Genomic DNA, 19,321 nt, shown 5'->3' with positions numbered 1-19,321 from the left:
CACGCCCCGACGTGTCCAGAAGCGGAAACCCCTCCTCCCCCCGTGCAGCTACGCGGGGTGGTACAGTCCGGCGCGGAGCAACTGCTCTGCCGAGAATTCCCCCTAGCGGAGAGGGTAGCGCGCGGGAGGGGAAGCTCGCTCGGGTCACAGGTTCGAATCCGCTGCCCCCCCCGCCCCTCCAGTAGTAATGAGATGGCTGTGCTCGTAGCGTGGGTACCCGTAGGGAGAGGCCTCCTTGCGTGATAGGGAGTGTGTGCTGCGAGAGGCTATAATGTATAAAAAGCTGCATCCATAAGCTGACCAGGTAGCAAGTGTGGGGGAAAATAGGGATGGGAGATAATAGGGGCTGCCTATAGAACCATGGGTCTCAAACTTTTTTTTACTGGCCACCCGTTTCACACAGCAAGCCTCTGAGTATTCTCCCCCTCCCCCAATAAACACACTTTTTAATTTATTTAACACCATTATAAATGCTGGAGGCAAGCAGGTTTTGGGGTGGAGATTGACAGCTCACCCCCCCCCATGTATTTTTTCTCCAGTGTGCGTTACTTGGCATTAATCAACAGTGGGTTTAATTTACCATTGTGTTCCCCTATTCACTTTCCTTTAGGTCTCTCTGAAGTTCCTCACAGTCCTCCATGGTCTTGACTAACCTGAATAACTTTGTGACATCTGCAAATGTTGCTACTTCAGCACTCACCTCCCTTCCTAGATCATTAATAAATATATTAAACAAGACCTCATATGGAACCTTGAGGCTCCTGATGAAAACTGACCACTTGATCATACTCTTTGCCTTCTGCCTCCTAGCCAGTTTTTGATCTATGACAATACTTTGCCTCTTACCCCATGATTGCTGGCTTCTTTAGTAGCCTTTAGTCAAGGACCTGGTTAAAGGCCTTTTGGAAGTCTAAATAAGTTACATTCATTGATATGATTCTCCTTTAGCCACTACTTTATTGATATATTCAAAGAATAGGTTTCAGAGTAGCAGCCATGTTAGTCTGTATCCGCAAAAAGAACAGGAGTATTTGTGGCACCTTAGAGACTAACAAATTTATTTCAGCATGAGCTTTCGTGAGCTACAGCTCACTTCTTCGGATGCATAGAATGGAACACACAGACAGGAGATATTTATACATACAGAGAACATGAAAAGGTGAAAGTATGCATACCAACAGGCAGAGTCTAATCAATTGAGGTGAGCTATCATCAGCAGGAGAAAAAAAACTTTTGAAGTGATAATTAAGATGACCCATAGAAGGTGTGAGGAGAACTTAACATAGGGAAATAGATTAAATTAGTGTAATGACCCAACCATTCCCAGTCTCTGTTTAGGCCTGAGTTAATTGTGTCTAATTTGCATATTAATTCAAGTTCAGCAGTCTCTCTTTGGAGTCTGTTTTTGAGGTTTTTTTGTTGCAAAATTGCCACCTTCAAGTCTGTCACTGAGTGGTTAGAGAGGTTGAAGTGTTCTCCCACTGTTTTTTGAATGTTATGATTCCTAGTGTCAGATTTGTGTCCATTTATTCTTTTGCATAGAGACTGTCCGGTTTGGCCAATGTACATGGCAGAGGGACATTGCTGGCACATGATGGCATATATCACGTTGGTAGATGTGCAGGTGAACGAGCCCCTGATGTCGTGGCTGATGTGATTAGGTCCTATGATGGTGTCACTTGAATAGATATGTGGACAGAGCTAGCATCGGGCTTTGTTGCAAGGATAGGTTCCTGGGTTAGTGTTTATGTTGTATGGTGTGCGGTTGCTGGTGAGTATTTGCTTCGGGTTGGGAGGCTGTCTATAAGCGAGGACTGGCCTGTCTCCCAAGATCTGTGAGAGTGAGGGATCATCTTTAAGGATAGGTTGTAGATCTTTGATGATGCGCTGGAGAAGTCTTAGTTGGGGGCTGTAGGTGATGGCTAGTGGCGTTCTGTTATTTTCTTTGTTGGGCCTGTCCTGTAGTAGGTGGCTTCTGGGTACTCTTCTGGGTCTGTCAATCTGTTTTTTCACTTCAGCAGGTGGGTATTGTAGTTTTAAGAATGCTTGATAGAGATCTTGTAGGTGTTTATCTCTGTCTGAGGGATTGGAGCAAATACGGTTGTATTTTAGAGCTTGGCTGTAGACAATGGATCGTGTGGTGTGTCCTGGATGGAAGCTGGAGGCATGTAGGTAAGTATAGCAGTCAATGAGTTTCCGGTATAGGGTGGTGTTTTTGTGACCATCGCTTATTAGCACAGTAGTGTCTAGGAAATGGACCGCTTGGGTGGATTGGTCTAGGCTGAGGTTGATGGTGGGATGGAAATTGTTAAAATTACGGTGGAATTCCTCGAGGGCTTCTTTTCCATGAGTCCAGATGATGAAGATGTCATCAATGTAGCGCAAGTAGAGTAGGGGCGTTAGAGAACGAGAGCTAAGGAAGCGTTGTTCTAAGTCAGCCATAAAGATGTTGGCATACTGTGGGGCCATGCGGGTACCCATAGCTATGGCACTGCTATGGGTACCTGTATTTTGTATGTATTTGTATAGTGCCAAACATTCCCAGGTCCAAATTCTGTTTGGAACCTCTGGACATAACCATAATAAAAACAATTGATAATAAAATAAGACTTCTAAGCAATACAATTGTATTTTGTACAACAGCTTGCATGTAAACTGTACCCATCAATGATTTACAGAATTAAATAACTCAAAGTTAAATAATACAAATAGTTACAACGTTAAAATAGAAAATTAATAGCAAAGGAAAAGAAAAATTCAGTGATGAACAAAAGTAAAAAAGATAGTTTTCATCTCCTATTAGAATATATTTTGGAAAGGTAGTGATATGGAGAAAGCTGTTTCACATGGTTGCAAAGGACAGACAAAAATCTAACTAAGCAGAAAGAGATGCCTTCAGACTATGGCCTGATCCTGCAAACAGGTATATATTTAAGAGGAGACACTGACATTCTTCAGGTAGGCATATAGGAATAATACACATCAACAAACAATAGAGATCCACATGCATAATGATCATCAGTGATACACATTTAAGAATGGGAAATGCTCCACCGCTCTCACACACACACACACCAGAAGTGTAATTTATCAAAGCAACCAACCCTAAGTAAACATCAAAATACATTGACAATTCACCAATAAACATGGATGGAGTTCAAGTGTTCACATTGGTGCAGCCTAAGGGTGCGGAATAGAGCAGGACAAAACTTTTCGATTATGCAGTAAATTAGTTGGAAAATGCAGTTTTAAACAACATTAGGAATTTTTTTAAGAAAAGTAAAACCGGTTCATTTTGACATTTTTGAAATAAACCATTTTGACATTATTTTTAAATGAACCATTTCATTTCACAATGTTGCTTCAGATCAACATTTTGCTTCAACCCTTACTGTTTTGTTTTGAAATATTGTTTCAGAAGGACATTCGAAAAGTTTCAATTCAACCTGAATGAAACGTTTTCAGTTCTGTGTTTTGGCAACTAGGGGGGGAAAAAAAACAAAAACAGTTTCACGTAGAAACTAACCGATTTTATTTATTTATTCAGATTGTTCAGTTCAGCCCCCAAACCCAAAAATTATTTACTGAGCCACAGTGGAGAAATCACACAGAGGAGAGAGCCGGAGGTGTAGGCAGAAAGGGGGTGGGGAGGTCCCCCAGAGGGGGCCCGGGATGCAGCACTAGGGGCATGTGGGGAGGCCGAACGGAGGAGTCCCAGGGAAGCGACCCAAGAGGTGGGGAGACCAGGCCACTCAGCGTGGTCCCGGGGGCGCGTTGGGGGAGAGGTCGGACCCCCGGGCTGGGGAGAAGCCAGACCCGCCGGAGGAGCCCCGCGGGGGCGAGAGACGGCCAGGTGGAAGGGCCCCGGGAGGCCAGGCCAAGCCAGGCCCGGCTTGCTGGAGGGGCCCCGGTCAAGCGAGCGGGGGAAAAGCCCAGCCCTTGCCCGGGCAGCCGCTGCGCCCCGACCCATTGATCCTCCAGGCTTCTGCACGGGGGCGCCAACGGCCGAGGCCGCGTCTGCGCCCTGCGTGGGGCCTGGGAGGCGGGGCAGCAGCGGGGCCGGGCCGAGGGCGGTGCCCGGACAGCGGGCGGAGGCGGTCTGAGGCGGGGCAGGGCCTGGGTGCTCAGGCGGCAGCCGCTGCGGGGGACCCAGGAAGAGGGCGAGGGGGCTGGGCCGGGCCTGGTGCGCTGCGGCCGGGCAGGGAAGCGAGCAGAGCCGGGCAGCAGGAAGATGGCAGAGCCGGAGATTCAGCAGCTGCTAGGCGTGGGGCTGATTGGTAAGGACACCCCTGGGCCCTTTGCCCCTGGTGTATCTACCCCTCTGTGCTGGGGAGGGGCAGATCCGCGGGCTGGCTAAAGGGCGGAGACACCTGCCCAGCCCCCGACTCCAGCTCCTTGACAGGACCCTCTGCCCCTTCAACAGAGGGTGGGGCTCTTGCGGTGGTGTGGGGGCAGAGGTGCTGGAACTGGGGATACTGCTGCACCCCCTGGCTTGAAGTGGTTTCCATCGTATACAGGGTTTACAGTTGAGTTCAATGGCTCTCAGCGCTCCTGGGTAGGGGGACAGCACCCATCAAACAGTTCTCACTCTTTGAGGCACCACCCCAACCTTTTTCCTTCACATGTGGGGCCTGGGCCGGGCAGTAACCTACCGAGGGAACTTTTCCTCTTTTGGCCACCTTACATACCTTTAGCGTGGCTTTTGACACAGTTCTGCATGAAGTTCTCCTAAGTAAAGTAGGGAAATGTGGTCCAGATGAAACTTTGATAAGGTGGGCGCTCAACTGGTTGAAAGGCCATACTCGAAGAGTAATTATCAGTGGTTTGCTGTTAAATTGGGAGAGTGTATTTAGTGGGGCCGCACAGGTCCTGGGTCCAGTATTATTCAATGTTTTCATTAACGGCTTGGATAATGGAGTGGAGAGCATGCTTATAAAAGTTGAAGATGTCATCAAGCTGGGAGGGGTTGCAAGCACTTTGGAGGATGGGTTTTAAATTCAAAATGACTTTGAAAAATCAGAGGATTGGTCTGAATTCAACAAGATGAAATTCAATAAAGACAACTGCAAAGTAATTGACTTAGGAAGGAAAAATCAAATGCACAGCAGCAAAATGGGGAATAACTGGTGGTAATACTGCTGAAAGACTCTGGAGGGTATAGTGGACCACAAAATGAAATGAGTCATCAATGTGACACAACTGCAAAAAAGACTAATATGATTCAGGGTGTATTAACAGGAGTGTTGTATATTAGACACCTGGAGTACTGTGTCCAATTCTGGGCAATACAATTTAGGAAGGATGGAGACAAATTGGAAAGAGTTCAGAGGAGAGTAACACAAATAGGGTGACCAGATTACATGAACAAAATATTGGGACACATTGGGGGTGGCGGGGGAGGTCCAAAGCAAAAAAAAACCCCAAAACCCTGAGCCAGAATATCGGGACAAATGGCATCCTGACCATACATCTGTCAGGATGTGGGACAAACAACTTTTATCGGGTTTTTATCGGAATGTCTGGTCACTCTAAACCAGGGGTTCTCAAACTGGGGGTCGGGATCCCTCAGCTGGTCGTGAGCTGTCAGCCTCCACCCCAAACCCTGCTTTGCCTCCAGCATTTATAATGGTGTTAAATATATAAAAAAGTGTTTTTAATGTATAAGAGGGGGGTCGCACTCAGAGGCTTGCTCTGTGAAAGGGGTCACCAGTACAAAAGTCTGAGAACCACTGCCCTAAACACAAATGATGTAAGGTTTAGAAAATCTGAATTATGAGGAAAGGTTCGAAAAACTAGACATGAGAAACTAGTCTTGAGAAAAGAAGACGGAGACACAACCTGATAAGTCTTCCAATAGGGCTGTTATAAAGAGCACAGTGATCAATTTTCTTATGTCCACTGAAGGTATGACAAGAAGTAATGGTCTTAATCTGCATCAAGGAAGTTTTATGTTAGATATTAAGAAAACCTAATTATAAGAGAAATTAAGCTCTGGAATAGGCTTCCAAGGGAGGTTGTGGAGTGCCCATAACTGGAAACTTTTAAAAACAAGTTGGACAAACATCTGTCAGGTATAGTCTAGGTTTACTTGGTCCTGCCACAGTGCAGGGGGCAGGACTTGATATTTCTTGAGGTCCCTTCCTGCCATATATTTCTGTGATTCTGTAATGGAGGTGTGAACCCCAGAACCGCCCAGCAACAGGTGGCCCTCTGCCCATCCATAAAAATGCGGCTAACAACATATCTCTGCCTCTTGGTATAAAATGCAGTTGGAGATGGACAGCATTATATAAGTGTCCAAGTGTTGCTTGTTTTTGTTAATTATGCCAGTTTATTTTAAATGATTCCTGCATGCAAAAGAGCCAGAACCTGCCCTCTGATACCCCCACATATTTCCAATGGTGTGTATCTGAAGGCAACATTTGGCATGTGGTTGGTACAGCATTTGGGAATGAAGCCTATAAATGCTCAGACAGATAATGTTCCCCTTCTATAGCATATAGATGCCACATAAATATAAGATGCCATTATTTTAGTTATTACTTATTGAAATACAAAGTGAAAGTATTGTTAATTGAGAGAGTTAACTGATAATTTCATAGTTCAAATAAGTCTGTTAGTTTAACAATAAACAGTTAATAATGATGCTTTACCACTTCAAAGCATTGTGACACTTTGATGGAGATTTTAAATGATGCAATTAAGGGTTCTATAAATACTTAAGTGCATGCTTATTTTTGAGCACCAAAATAATTCCATTGGAGTCAATGGGACTACGTATATGCTTAAAGCTAAGTAAGTGCACAAGAGTTTGTATAACTGGAGACAGCACCTTTGAAAACTACAATTCTTATTTTTCCACATACTCAAAAGCCTTACCTGGCTGGGACTTTGTATGCCAAGAGCAGACTTTTACAACAAAATGTTATAAATACCTGAAAATAAAAGTTAATAACAGAACTGCAAACAGACAACTGGCATGAGTGGGTACTGATATAGTTAGTGTAAAATGGGATGGATGTTAAGCTGATTCCAGTAAACAGATCTGATTAACCAATCAATTTACTTCCTTGCTGCTGTTTGGCATTCTCACAGTGAACATCTTTCCACCATAGAAAAAGACACCAATGGAGATGCTCTGTGGGTATGGTGTTATCCTTCCACGACAGCTGAAATGAGGGATCTATTGCTGAGAAAATGCTGCCTTACAGATGAAAATAAACTGCTTCACACCTTTGTATTTGGCCAGTATAGAAGATCATGGTTCTATATCACAACAGTGGAAGTTCAAGATTCTTCAGTCTTGAAAAAGGTGGGATTGAATCACCAATAAAGCTGTCTAAAGCAGTGTTCTGGGGCCTAGTTCTGCAAATGCTTTACTACTAGCTGGGGTACTTACTAGTGGTAATAGTTCTAATGGAAGGAATGGGGTTGTTCTCAGGAACAAGCACATGCTCAAGAGCGTTTACAGGAATGGATCCATATTTTGCAGTTTTGAAATTCCCTGAGTATGTTTTATGGTCTTCGACAGTTGTGAACTTTTTAAAATTATTTTTTGCAGATTATTTTGGGGGTTGAAATACACTGTAACCACTTGCTTCTGGAAAATAAGTACAAAGCTCACTGTTTTTCATATAAATTAAAAATATTTGGGAGGAAGAAAAGCTAAGGGTCTCTTCCTGGCACAAGCTTTTAAGCATGAATTCTCATTGAAAACAATGAAGATTTTTGCCTAAAAATCACGTGTGTAGTATGATGCTAAATCTTGGCAATAGAGGTTGAAAGAAGTCTGTAGAGTTCCTAGCACAATAGGGCTTGATTCTTGGTAGTCCTTTCCTCCTGAAGTCATTGGGCAAAAAATTTGTGAGTAGCAGATTAATGTACTTTATACCAGTTTGGTATTCTGTGCGTATGCAAAACAAGTGTAATATACACTCTCTCTTTGGCCTCTCTGTGAGCAGCAAAAAAGGGGGTGTGGCTGGGTAAAAAGAAAGGGGTATATATGCAGCCCTTGAGTAAGCAGTTGCAACTCCCTTTGAAATCAACAGGATTGCATCAGTTTCCACTTAAGGGTGAATTTGACTCCTAAAGCATTAAGGATATCTTCTGTGGCATGGTTAAAAGTTAAAGTAATGACAAGGAGAACTTTATTATTATTATTCCTGTTAATCCTAGATATGTTTAGTAATAGCTTCCCTGCGCTTACAATTTGGAGTTAGACCCAAGAAATAACAAAAGAATAATGGACATGGGTCATTGTGGGGAGAGAAGTAGTAAAGAAATGGAGGAGGTTAAAGGTGAGAGGACGAATTTCCATGTAATGATGAAAAGGAGAAAGTTGGGTGCATCATGGATTTTAATTTTGGGGGTGTTTTAATAGAATTTATGATGGCATACATTTTGTTAGAATGGAAGATTAAAGATGATAGACCTGGCAGATTTGGACTGATTATTTGGATCAGAAGAGAGTAGTTGTTTGGTGTATGAGAACAGGGAGGCTACTCCAGGCAATGTAGAGGAAAGAAGTTACATAGGAAGCTTTGGAAAGGAATAGGCTGAATGGATAATAGGCTGATATTAGTAAAAGATATAGGCAGAAAGGAACCGTGTGCATATCCTCGCTTTATCTTACATTCTGTTTTGTTTTTAAGCAGTTTTTATCCCTGTAGGATAGACTTTGTAGAACTTCCCTTGTCTATTTTTTTGGCTATAAATACCACCTTTCCTGTTACATCCTCCCACCCCTTTCTTTTCCCCTCAGAGTTTAAGAGATTAATTTTGCACACTTACAGAATGCCACTTACACCCAGTTTTCTGACCATCTTATGCTATCTCTAATATGTCCAATGGAAAGGGTTTTGGACAGTTTGTTAGATATTACAAAAATGCAGACATAATGCTTGGGACCCAGGCTGTAAAATTAGTCTTTGAACAGCATTGTTATATCTCACTCATTATTTATAACTAAAATAGGTTTTTCGTTGTTGCATCCTCTAAATTTCTGCTAAAATATATGTCTATTTTAAAATGTATCTTAGCATTCAAAGTCTCTATTTTGGTACGTGATTTATTGTGCTTTTCTGAAGGATTGAATTGTATGCGTATTCATCTTTATTACTGATGATTGAAATATTGCAGATGCACTTTCATTTCTTCTGTACTCTGACATTAAGGTCCCTTAATAAGTTGTTGTAAGAGTAGTAGCATTGTGGCATTCCATATTAAGTAAAAAGCATTCCAAAGTGGTGGTTCCTCCTGTCCTCCTCCCACCCTCTCCACCTCCACCTTAGAACCCCCCACCATGGTTCTGTCCTTCTCCTCACACCATTGTAATCTATCATATCTGCAGTAGGAGGTGAATGGGGTGGGGGCAGGTAACTGTCTCATGTTTAGGGGTGGGGTTTTGTTGTTTGTTTAATCCACCAAATATTGATAATTCCGACTCAGTGAAAGTGGGTCAAGTCAGAAGCCATTAGCTGTGTCTTTTGTCCTGTATATAAATGAGATTTGCAGCTGTCTCGCACTCTCCTGGTACTGTAATGTCTTGTATGAGTGTTGCATTAAATTCAGTAATGTAAGCATTACCTGAATTAAAATGGAAGTATATAAAACAACCTGCATGTTTTTTTGTGTGTTTTGGACAGGTGACTCACTTTTCTATTGTTCTGACTGCCAAAGATTTTAACCCGGAGAAATATGCTGCCTTCACTAGGATATTGTGTAGGTCTGTATAAAAGCTGTATTTAGTGCAAATGTTTAAATACTTAGGTATTGCCAAACTGGGAGGCTGAACGATACATGTTGTCTAACAATATGAATGTTTGTATAATGTCTGTATTATGATTCGTTATTCCAACTCTATAAAATCTAGGTCTGTGATTAAGTACAACTGGCTATTTTGTGTCCATGTGTTAAAATTAATAACATAGTCAAATGTTCAACATATGTTACCATAAAAATAAAATTCTTCATTTTTCACAGCTTTTTTTCCCCAAGAACATGTTTTAAAAATGTAATAAATACTGAAAGAGCCTCTGTGATCTTTCTGTTTCACTGTTGCATAAACTATTTAGGTTGGTTGTGACTTGTTTTCTTTTTGTGTGTGTGGATCTTATAAGGTGGAGGTTATAACGGTTGATTTATAAACTGATAATCTTTCTAAATGATCTTAAAATTATAGTTGAATTTAAAAATAAATGTGACAGTAGCTTTGTAGGGAAACTAAAATGGAAGATGGCAGCTTAGAAACATCTACAACACTATTTTTGAAATAATCTGTTTTGAAGCTTTAAGTACAGTGTTCCTACATCTGAATTCTTTTCTCCTTTCCCAGGGGAAACTTACCAGTAGTTAAAGCTCAGAGGAAGAGAGATGATTAACAAATGGATATTAAGAGGGGGGAGAGTTTCTTTTTTCTATGTACAAGGGACAGACTGAGAGTCTTTGCATTTGTCTCACGTACAGCAGGTCTCCTGTCAGCTGTACCTTTTTTGCTAATGTTTCTTTGATAATCATGAGGTAACTGATCATATGATCGGTATTTAAAAATCAGATGAAGAATATGAGGAGTTTTGCCCTTCACAAAACAAATCTTTTATAAATACACAAATATTTTGGTTTTGGTTTCTTTACTTGTTTTATACTGAATCTATAGCTCCCATTCACTTATGAAATAGGAAATCCTAATAAGCACATGAGTTGACCATAGATCCAAAAACCAGACAAGTTTTTGTGCTCATCCTGACCTAATCATGTGTCTTAAAATCAGAATTCTTCCAAATCAGTGTTTTGGTGATACCATGACCTTTTCATATGCCTAGCTGTACTGTTCACACCATCATAGAAAAAAAACTAAATATTTTCACTTTTTTAATGCAGAATCTACCTGAAACATGGGAGTCCAGTTAAAATGATGGAGAGTTACATTGCAGTTCTTACAAAGGGGATCTGCCAGAGTGAAGAAAATGGATCTTTCCTCAGCAAAGATTTTGATGCCCGAAAGGCTTACCTTGCAGGTTCAATCAAAGGTTAAAAATAAATCTATAGTCAACTGATTACTTTTATCTTATTTAAATATGAAATCTACAATGCCATTCTGCAGCCATATAAAATAGATTTATATATCAAGTTCCAAATTCTGTTCAGATAAGTAACTAATATGAACTGTTTATATATGTTCTGAGTACGGTGATGTCTGGTGACTTGTCAATAATTTTTAAAGAAATATTGCCAGAGATACTCTTGTGATACCATAAAGTCTTTCTTTCCTGTCTCGTAGATATAGTATCTCAGTTTGGTATGGAAACAGTTATCCTATTCACTGCACTGATGTTAAAGAAAAGAATTGTTGTATATCACCCAAGAATAGAAGTCATCCAGGAGTTTACCAGGTACAGCACATACCTGTAAATAAAAATGCATTAGGCCCTGATTCTGCAAAGTATCTATATTCAGGAAAGCACTAAAGTAAATGCTTATAGTTAAACATGTTCTTAGGTCCCACTGATTTCAGTGGAACCAAAGTATGTGTTTAAGTGCTTTCCTGGACAAGGGCCTTAAAAATAGAATGAATACCAATAATATAAGGACCCTCAATTCTCTGTATATGTCTGTATGCATGCTCTCATGTACAAGCGATTCTTAATGTCACAAAATTTATATTTCTCTCTAAAGCTTTACAGTATGAAGTGCTAAGTCACCGATTAGTACAAGAAAAATATACTTAGTTTCAAATGCTAACTTCACTTCCTTAGGACTCTACCTGCTTTAGTGTGGCATCGACAGGACTGGTCAATTCTTCATTCGTATGTTCATCTAAATGATGATGAACTGGAAGCATTAAAGACCTGCACAGGTAGTAATAAATTATCAGTCAAACTTTGTTCATAATGTTAATTTCATCTGCATTGGAGCAACATCCTTTAGCAATAATGTCATGAAAAATCTCTTGCTATTTCCATCATAAATTCATTTTGAGGATTTTTAATTCTTTAAATCTGTCATAGAAGTTAGACTGTGTGTTTTTTCTTTTTAAAAAAAAAGCATGCGTTTTACATTACATTAAAGATCAGATAAATAGTTTTATTGGTGGTTCCATGCAGATGGATTGTACTTCCTCCCTCCCTCCAAGCTACTATAAATGAATTCCTTTAGTTGCTAAGAAGATCGAGCCAGTCATTAGAGAGTATTGGAATGTAATCTGGAACCAAATATCACAAATTGTGAGATAGTTATTACCAAATAATCTTTTGGTAAACTTTCTGGGGCCTCCTAGTGGAAATGGTCACACAAAAGGAAATGAAGAATTAATCTCTCATCTGCTAGAAGCTGCTCGGCTATTTGTAGCCTCCTATTGGGAAAAGAAAAATAGCCCAACCACTGGGAGATGGTTGAAAAAATATGGGAAGTTGTGGTTACAGAAAAAAATTTAATACACCAATTATGTATCCAGCAAAATAGACAGAGGATGGATAGATATGTAGATAGTTAGTTACTTTATATTCAGTACTCAAATTAAATTCTTCAAAAAACTCAGCATACCTGTTCAATTTTTTTGAATAGTAGCATTTGATACACATATTTAACATACCTCTACATAGAGATTTCACTCAGTTTAATAAAATCGCTAGGAATGACATAGGTGTTGTAATGATGCTCACTCTGTAATATGGTAACATCCTGCTAAATAGACCAGATTCCCGTATAATGTCTCTTTAAACAAAAACTAATTGTTGTAATGATTATTTTATTTCTGATATTTACATGGCAGGGATTTGTAAACTTATTAACTTCCTAAATAAATAGGGGCGGGTGGGGGAGGAGGTAGGGAAGTAAGCTTGTTTCCTTTTGATGTTGTTTTGGGACAGATGGAATGAAGGACTTAATGCAGTTTTACAGGAGGGGTTGATAACATGCCTTCAACCCAAATAAGATTATCTTCAAAGCACGTATGTGGTTAATGATTCATTTTTCTTATTCTTTAACTACAAAAAAGTAACTCAAAGTAATAGTAGGTATTTCACTTACATTAACAAGAAGTAATTCACTTTAAAGGTTGGCATTCTATCCTGAATGTGCTCCACTGGGTCAGTTGGTGGCTGTTTATTATAGTCACAAATGGCCTCCCCAGGCTGTAAGAGTCTGATTTGTGATTTCTATTGAGTGTATATGTTATATAATACATCAAAAGACTGTAAGCTTCTACCTTCCCTCCCAAACTGGACACAACAGAGTGAACGAAGGATTTAGCAGTATTCTTAACCTTGAATTTCCTCACTCTTCTCTCTTTCAGATAATCAGTTTTATAATTAACAAGTATTTTTAATGTTTGTTTGACTATTTGACCACTAGTGTATACCTCAGCTCATCAAAATCACCAAACCACACTTCAACAGGAAACAGCTGCTATAAGGGAGGGCATACTGAGATAAACCTAGCTGGCATGTTGTAAATCAGAAAACGTTCTGCTGCCATTACCATTATATTCCTGACTCAAATAGCCGCTAAGTGCACTTTAATGGAGTCTCTTAGTGTATAGACCAGTGGTCTCCAACCTTTTTAGGCACAAAAACACTTTCAGAATTTAAGTTCAACCGAGGATCTTCTCCAAAGCCCTGCCCCACTCACTCCATCTCTTCCCCTCCTCCCCCGCCGTCACTTGCTCTCCCCCACCCTCACTCACTGTCACCGGGCTGGGGCAGGGGGTTGGGGTTCAGGAGGGTGTGCGGGCTCTGGGCTGGGGCTGAGGGGTTCAGAGTGTGGGAGAGGGCTCTGGGCTGAGCCTGGGGCAGGGGCTTGGCGTGAAGAAAGGGGTATGGAGTGCTGGCTCTGGGAGGGGGCTCCGGGCTGGGGGTTGGGCTGCAGGCTCCCGCCGGGGCGCACTTACCTCAGGTGGCTCCCGGTTGGCGGCACAGCGGGGCTAAGGCAGACTCCCTGCCTGCCCCGGCCCCACTCAGGCACGTCGGCACCTCCTCCCCATCACGAGCCAGGCCAACCCCCCTGCACCCTGCCAGCCAGTAGTGCACCACGTGGCCACACCACTCCCGGAAGGGGCCAACACGCCCCTGCAGCCCCTTGGGAGGGGAACGTGACTCCGTGCACTGCCCCTCTCTGCAGGCACTGACCCTGCAGCTCCCATTGGCCACAGCTCCCCGTTCCCAGCCATTGGGAGATACAGGGGCAGTGTTTGCAGGCACGAGCAGCGCATGGAGACCCCTTCCCCCGGCTGTGGTGGCGTGCTGGCTGCTTCTGGGAGCAGTGTGGGGCTGTAGCAGGCAAGGAGCCTGCCTTAGCGGCAGCCCCTCTACACCACAGTGGCCGGAGATCACGATTGACTGGCGAGTCTTCAGGATAGTGACTGCTGCTATAGACCTTCGTGTATTTCACCTTTGGAAAGTGAACACACAGTCACATTTTTTTGTTTTGTTTTGTTTTTTTGGAATATTTTGAGTAGCAAGAAAGCTTTGAAACTGAAAATGTAATCTTCCTTACTATGTATACTGTTTTGTTCTTAATTTTTAAACTCTGGAAGTCAAAAAATATACTAAGTGCCTATTCAAATGCCCAAAGAAGTCAGTTAACTTCAGTGGGTGCTTGATCAAGTCCTTAATTTTAAAACAGATTTTAGTTTACACTACATCTCTTTTGGTTTTCAGTTTTTAATCAGAATTTGTCTTGGTAAATCTCTACCACCTAGGTTACATTGCTGGATTTATAGACTCCAAAGTGAGCAATAGACTGGATCTATATGATGTGTATGTGAATTTGGCAGACAGTGAAATTACCATTTCCCGGCAAGCGAAAGGTTGGTTGGCAGCTTTTGTTTTGTTTTGGCAAGAGGTGGTGGTATTTGCTTTGTAACTCTGAACATAGAGCCAGATTCAACAAAATATTGGTCCTGTTTCCAGGCTAGTTCTGAGAGAGCAATTATTTTAGAGCTTTCATAGCCCTTCTCAGCTGGAGCCTGGAAGATGTTTGGTGAATCTGGGCCATAATGTCATCATGTGTAATGGAATTAGAGAAGGGTGGTCTTGTGTATAATACACAAGTCTTAATTTAAAACATGTGACTGAAACATTTTATATTTTCATAAAGTTACATTCTGAACCATGAGTGGGTTATGGATCCAGCCCAGAACTAAGCCATTATAAATGACAATTCCCATTTTCATACCCACTGAACTTCTGGTTTTGTATCTCCTACCAATGATCAAGGGGGAAATGCTGCTTGCAAAACTCTCAATGCATGGAGGATAAAACCTTTAGAGCAGAAGGAAATCTTAACTTGATTTTATTAAAAATGCACAAATTAATTCGTCCATGGATGTCAAACAACAGATAAAGGTCATGAGGAGAACTCATAATTTGGCTTGCCATCAATTTACCACATGGTAGTTTGTCACTTAAATGCATTTGCACATTTCACTACTAAAAATTCATAACAATTCTTTAAAATATTTATCAGCTCTTATTTTTAAAGTATAAAGAAAAAAGCCTGATCTTGGCTAACCTTGATTTATCTTTACTTTTTAGTTCTTTATATAAAAACTTCAGCATACTTTCTGGAAACTAGCAATCAACTTATCTGTAACGCCATTGTAGGATCTACAATATTTTGTCTAATTGTACCTCTGCATATTAATTTTATCCCAGCAAAAGCAAGAAAGAAGATGTGATGGGAAAACCATGAAAATACGATAAAGTTCAAAGTGCATTTTAGTGAAAAGTTCTTGTAGGCAGTCCTATTATTCTGCATCCTACATAAATATTTTCAGGAAGCTCCATTAAAGAGAGCATATGAGTAAAGGTGAGAGGTGCCATTGTTATAAATGCTAGTGACCTGCTACTACTGTTTTTGAATGAAGGGTGCTATATGTGCAAAATATTATATTCTAGATGGGTTAGATCAGTACTTCTCAAAGTCAGGCTGCCGCTTGTTCAGTGAAAGCCTCTGGCAGTCTGGGCTAGTTTGTTTACCTGCCGCATCTGCAGGTTTGGCCGATCGCGGCTCCCACTGGCCGTGGTTTGCCGCTCCAGGCCAGTGGGGGCTGCAGGAAGTGCGGCTAGCACATCCCTTGGCCCACGCCACTTCCCGCAGCCCCCATTGGCCTGGGACGGCGAACCATGGCCATTGGGAGCCTCGATCGGCCCAACCTGAGGACGTGGCAGGTAAACAAACTGGCCCAGACTGGCTTTGAGAAACACTGGGTTAGATGATCAGAATGAATGCATGATATATTTTCTCTACTCCCCAGAGGCAATGACAATGGGAAAATTGCACAAAGAAATTGGTCAACTCATTGTTCAGGCTGCAGAAGATCCAGATAAATCAGATAGTCAAGTAATTAAGGTTAGTCTCTTTTATGTTTAAATTTCTCCTTTCGTTAACATTTTATTTTAAAAAAGAAAGAAATACCATAATGAAAGTTCAGGCCCTGCTTCCCCCAAAGTCTGTTGATCTGTTGCAATCTCTAGTTTATACATACCACTATACATTGAAATTGTTAAAATAGTTCTGTTATCATGACCTGGTTATAAAAGTATATAAATAAAGTAACTAAAACAGTGTGTAGGCACTTCATGTTGTTGAAAAAATTCCAGGCATTCCTTTGAATATATTTCACTCATATTAAAATAAAATGATTTTACAATGGTATAAGATTTTATAATCAGTTATTTGCTTCACTTGTACTATAACTTCTTGGAAAAATTCATAGCTAACATTTTAAACCCTGAAATATGCTGCTTCAGATTTAAGATTGGGCTTCAAAATGCTGTTTTTTTTCCATTCCCACACCAGTAGAGTCTGTTAGCTATTACACAATTGCATTGCGGTAATAATTTTGAAATAAAGGTGTTAGACCCTGTGAAATGCTGAGAACTCCCAGCTACCCCTGAATTAAATGTTCAGCATCTCACATGATCAGATCTGAAGAAAGAATATTCCAAAATTCCTTTTTTTAAGTGGCATATTGATGCGTTCTGACCAATTATTTCCCCTGTATACTATTTGTGTTTGTATCTTATACAGAGGTGTTAATAATGTTAAATAATTTTCCTAGTACTCTATTCATGCTTGCTTATTTATCTATTCTTATTTTAAGGATATTTCACTGAAGACAAAAGAAATTTTGACTAATCTGGCATCATTTACTGAAGTTTCTGATGATGGTGAGAAACCGACACTTAACTTTGAAGCCCTAAAACAAAAGCGATATCCACCAGCTACAGAAAACTTTCTTTATCATCTAGCAGCTGCTGAACAAATGCTTAAGATCTGACTTTCTTGATATACTTCACTGTTGTGGACCAATATGAAACTATTATCTTTGCCATAAAACTATGACTATCTGCTACTTATATAAAAAACTAAAAGTAGCAAAGAAAATGTTACATTTTAATGATGTAATGCAAAATATAGACATACGACCCGGAACATGCAGCTACACATTAGGACATATTTCTAGTCTTTTTACTTTTCCTTGACTCCGACTTTATACACACAAGGGCAGATACTCAAAAACACAGCCTGAGTTGGGCACCTGACTTGTGTTTGTGCCTTTGAAATCTTCCCCCTTACTCTATAACATTATAGAACTGGACGTACTGGTATAAACAAATTGAAATCAGATACACTGAAAGTAACACTGAAAACTGGAAAATGGTTAGAGCAGTAAAACTATACCTGTTTGTCTTGTTGCATAGCCATAAAGTAACAGGTTTTCAGTAAGCAGTCTGAAACTAACTTTGCTTTGTAATCTTCTGGGAAGAACTTGAATTCTTTGTAAGGAAACCTACTTTTTGAGCCAAACATCCAATGTTTCTGCAGAAATGTCCATGAAACCAGTCAAAAGGTTCTGCAGTAGCACTTTTGTTATATGAAAAATCGAACTTTTTTTTCCTGGCCTTTGCACAGATGGGTGTAGCATGTGGTTTTACATAGAGATTTTATACTTAAGATCAAAAATTTAGTAATCCATATTTATACTATTAAAAATTGAATGTTTGGTATCTTGAAGCTGTAAGAACTCATAATTAACTATGTACAAGCAATATTAATTTGAGAAAGATTTTTGTTTATGTATTGTAAAGTAAGGAAGTCTATTTTAGAATATGGATAAGGAATTAGGTATCTATATATAAAATAACTACTTATTGCAGTTAGTCCGAGAGAACTACTGCTACAATCCCCTATTTTCAGGGGTGTATAATCCTACTTCAGATATTTACTCGAGACAGAAACTTTGCAGTTAGTTTAGACACAGAAGCATTTTTTAAATGAATGGCATATTGACTGTGTTTTGAATATCAGGACTCTCTGACTTTTTTCCATTTGTATAACTTAAGGGGTGTTTTTAATAGTCCAGATAAGTTTAAAGATCATATAGAAAGAAACACAGTTTGGGCCTGAGCCTTATGTCCATTGAAGTTAGTCTTTCCATTGAGTTCAACATGTTTTGGATCAGGTCTTGAGCATCTCTATAACTGCAGGGTTAGAGTGAAAATTTCTTTCCATGGATTCTTCAGAAAAAAGCAAGCTTTATTAAAATAACATGTAGTTGAAATAACATGCCTGGTTTAGGATAACTCACAAAAAAGCAGAGTTCTCATTTGCCAACTAAATATTTGATATTTGTTTTCCTTTACGTTCATTCTGGGAGACTCTTTAGTTGCAAATTTCCTTATTGTTTGTCTCAGACCTTTCATTCTAATGTTTTTGTATGAAAACAAATGAAACTTAATTTTGCACTTCAGGAATTATACACATAGCAAAGTTATGCCTATAAAAAATTATGATTTTTTTTTCCTGAACCCCTTGCCCTGTGTATTTCATGTAAATTGTGCTTGAATAGTCATGGTTATCAAGTCACAGGCTTCAGCTCTTTAATTACAATAAAATAATAGAAATATTTAGTAACATGGTAACTTAAAACATTTACAATATTTCAACCACAGTGTCTAATTTAAAAAGAATTGTGTTGCCTTTTTATTTATATTGACTGTACAGCAAGGTGGTATAAGCAAACTCTTGTAATAGATGGGAGACAGAATGTCAATGGAAGGTGTGCAAAATTAGGTTTAAATTCCCTCCAGCCCCCAGGTGATACACTTATCCTGTGAGGAGAAAATTGGGCCATGTGCACTTGTATGAAGTAGTGCATCACCTACACGACCACAACTTTGATTCCATACATAACAAAACAAAACCGATGTAGATCATAACCAGTTTGTTTTGCTAACTTTCAAAGGGACAGATGGTAATGTCCTTGTTGAAATTTAACTTATTCTTTCTATCTCCAGAAGTCAGTGAACTGTGTTCCGCT

At 40.2% G+C, this 19,321-nt stretch overlaps 1 protein-coding gene across 2 annotated transcripts; it reads left to right on the top strand.

The window, feature by feature from the left end:
* Positions 1–3,771: 3,771 nt before the first annotated feature.
* On the top strand, positions 3,772–18,523 carry DENND10 (DENN domain containing 10). Of its 2 annotated transcripts, none has more exons than XM_045025429.1 (9): positions 3,772–3,853; positions 7,116–7,312; positions 9,645–9,724; positions 10,879–11,027; positions 11,279–11,390; positions 11,754–11,854; positions 14,696–14,803; positions 16,253–16,347; positions 17,102–18,523. In XM_045025429.1, the coding sequence occupies exons 2-9, from the start codon at positions 7,175–7,177 to the stop codon at positions 17,276–17,278; spliced, it is 960 nt and encodes a 319-aa protein (XP_044881364.1). In that variant the 5' UTR covers positions 3,772–3,853; positions 7,116–7,174; the 3' UTR covers positions 17,279–18,523. The 2 variants fall into 2 exon arrangements, with proteins under 2 accessions (XP_044881364.1, XP_044881363.1); XM_045025428.1 differs by lacking the exon at positions 3,772–3,853 and adding an exon at positions 4,133–4,277.
* Positions 18,524–19,321: the final 798 nt, after the last annotated feature.

This window comes from Mauremys mutica, chromosome 7 (assembly GCF_020497125.1).
Source record: "Mauremys mutica isolate MM-2020 ecotype Southern chromosome 7, ASM2049712v1, whole genome shotgun sequence".
Taxonomy (NCBI): Eukaryota; Metazoa; Chordata; order Testudines; family Geoemydidae; genus Mauremys; species Mauremys mutica.
Note: the sequence above shows the minus strand (reverse complement) of the source record. Positions and strands in the feature narration are given on the sequence as shown.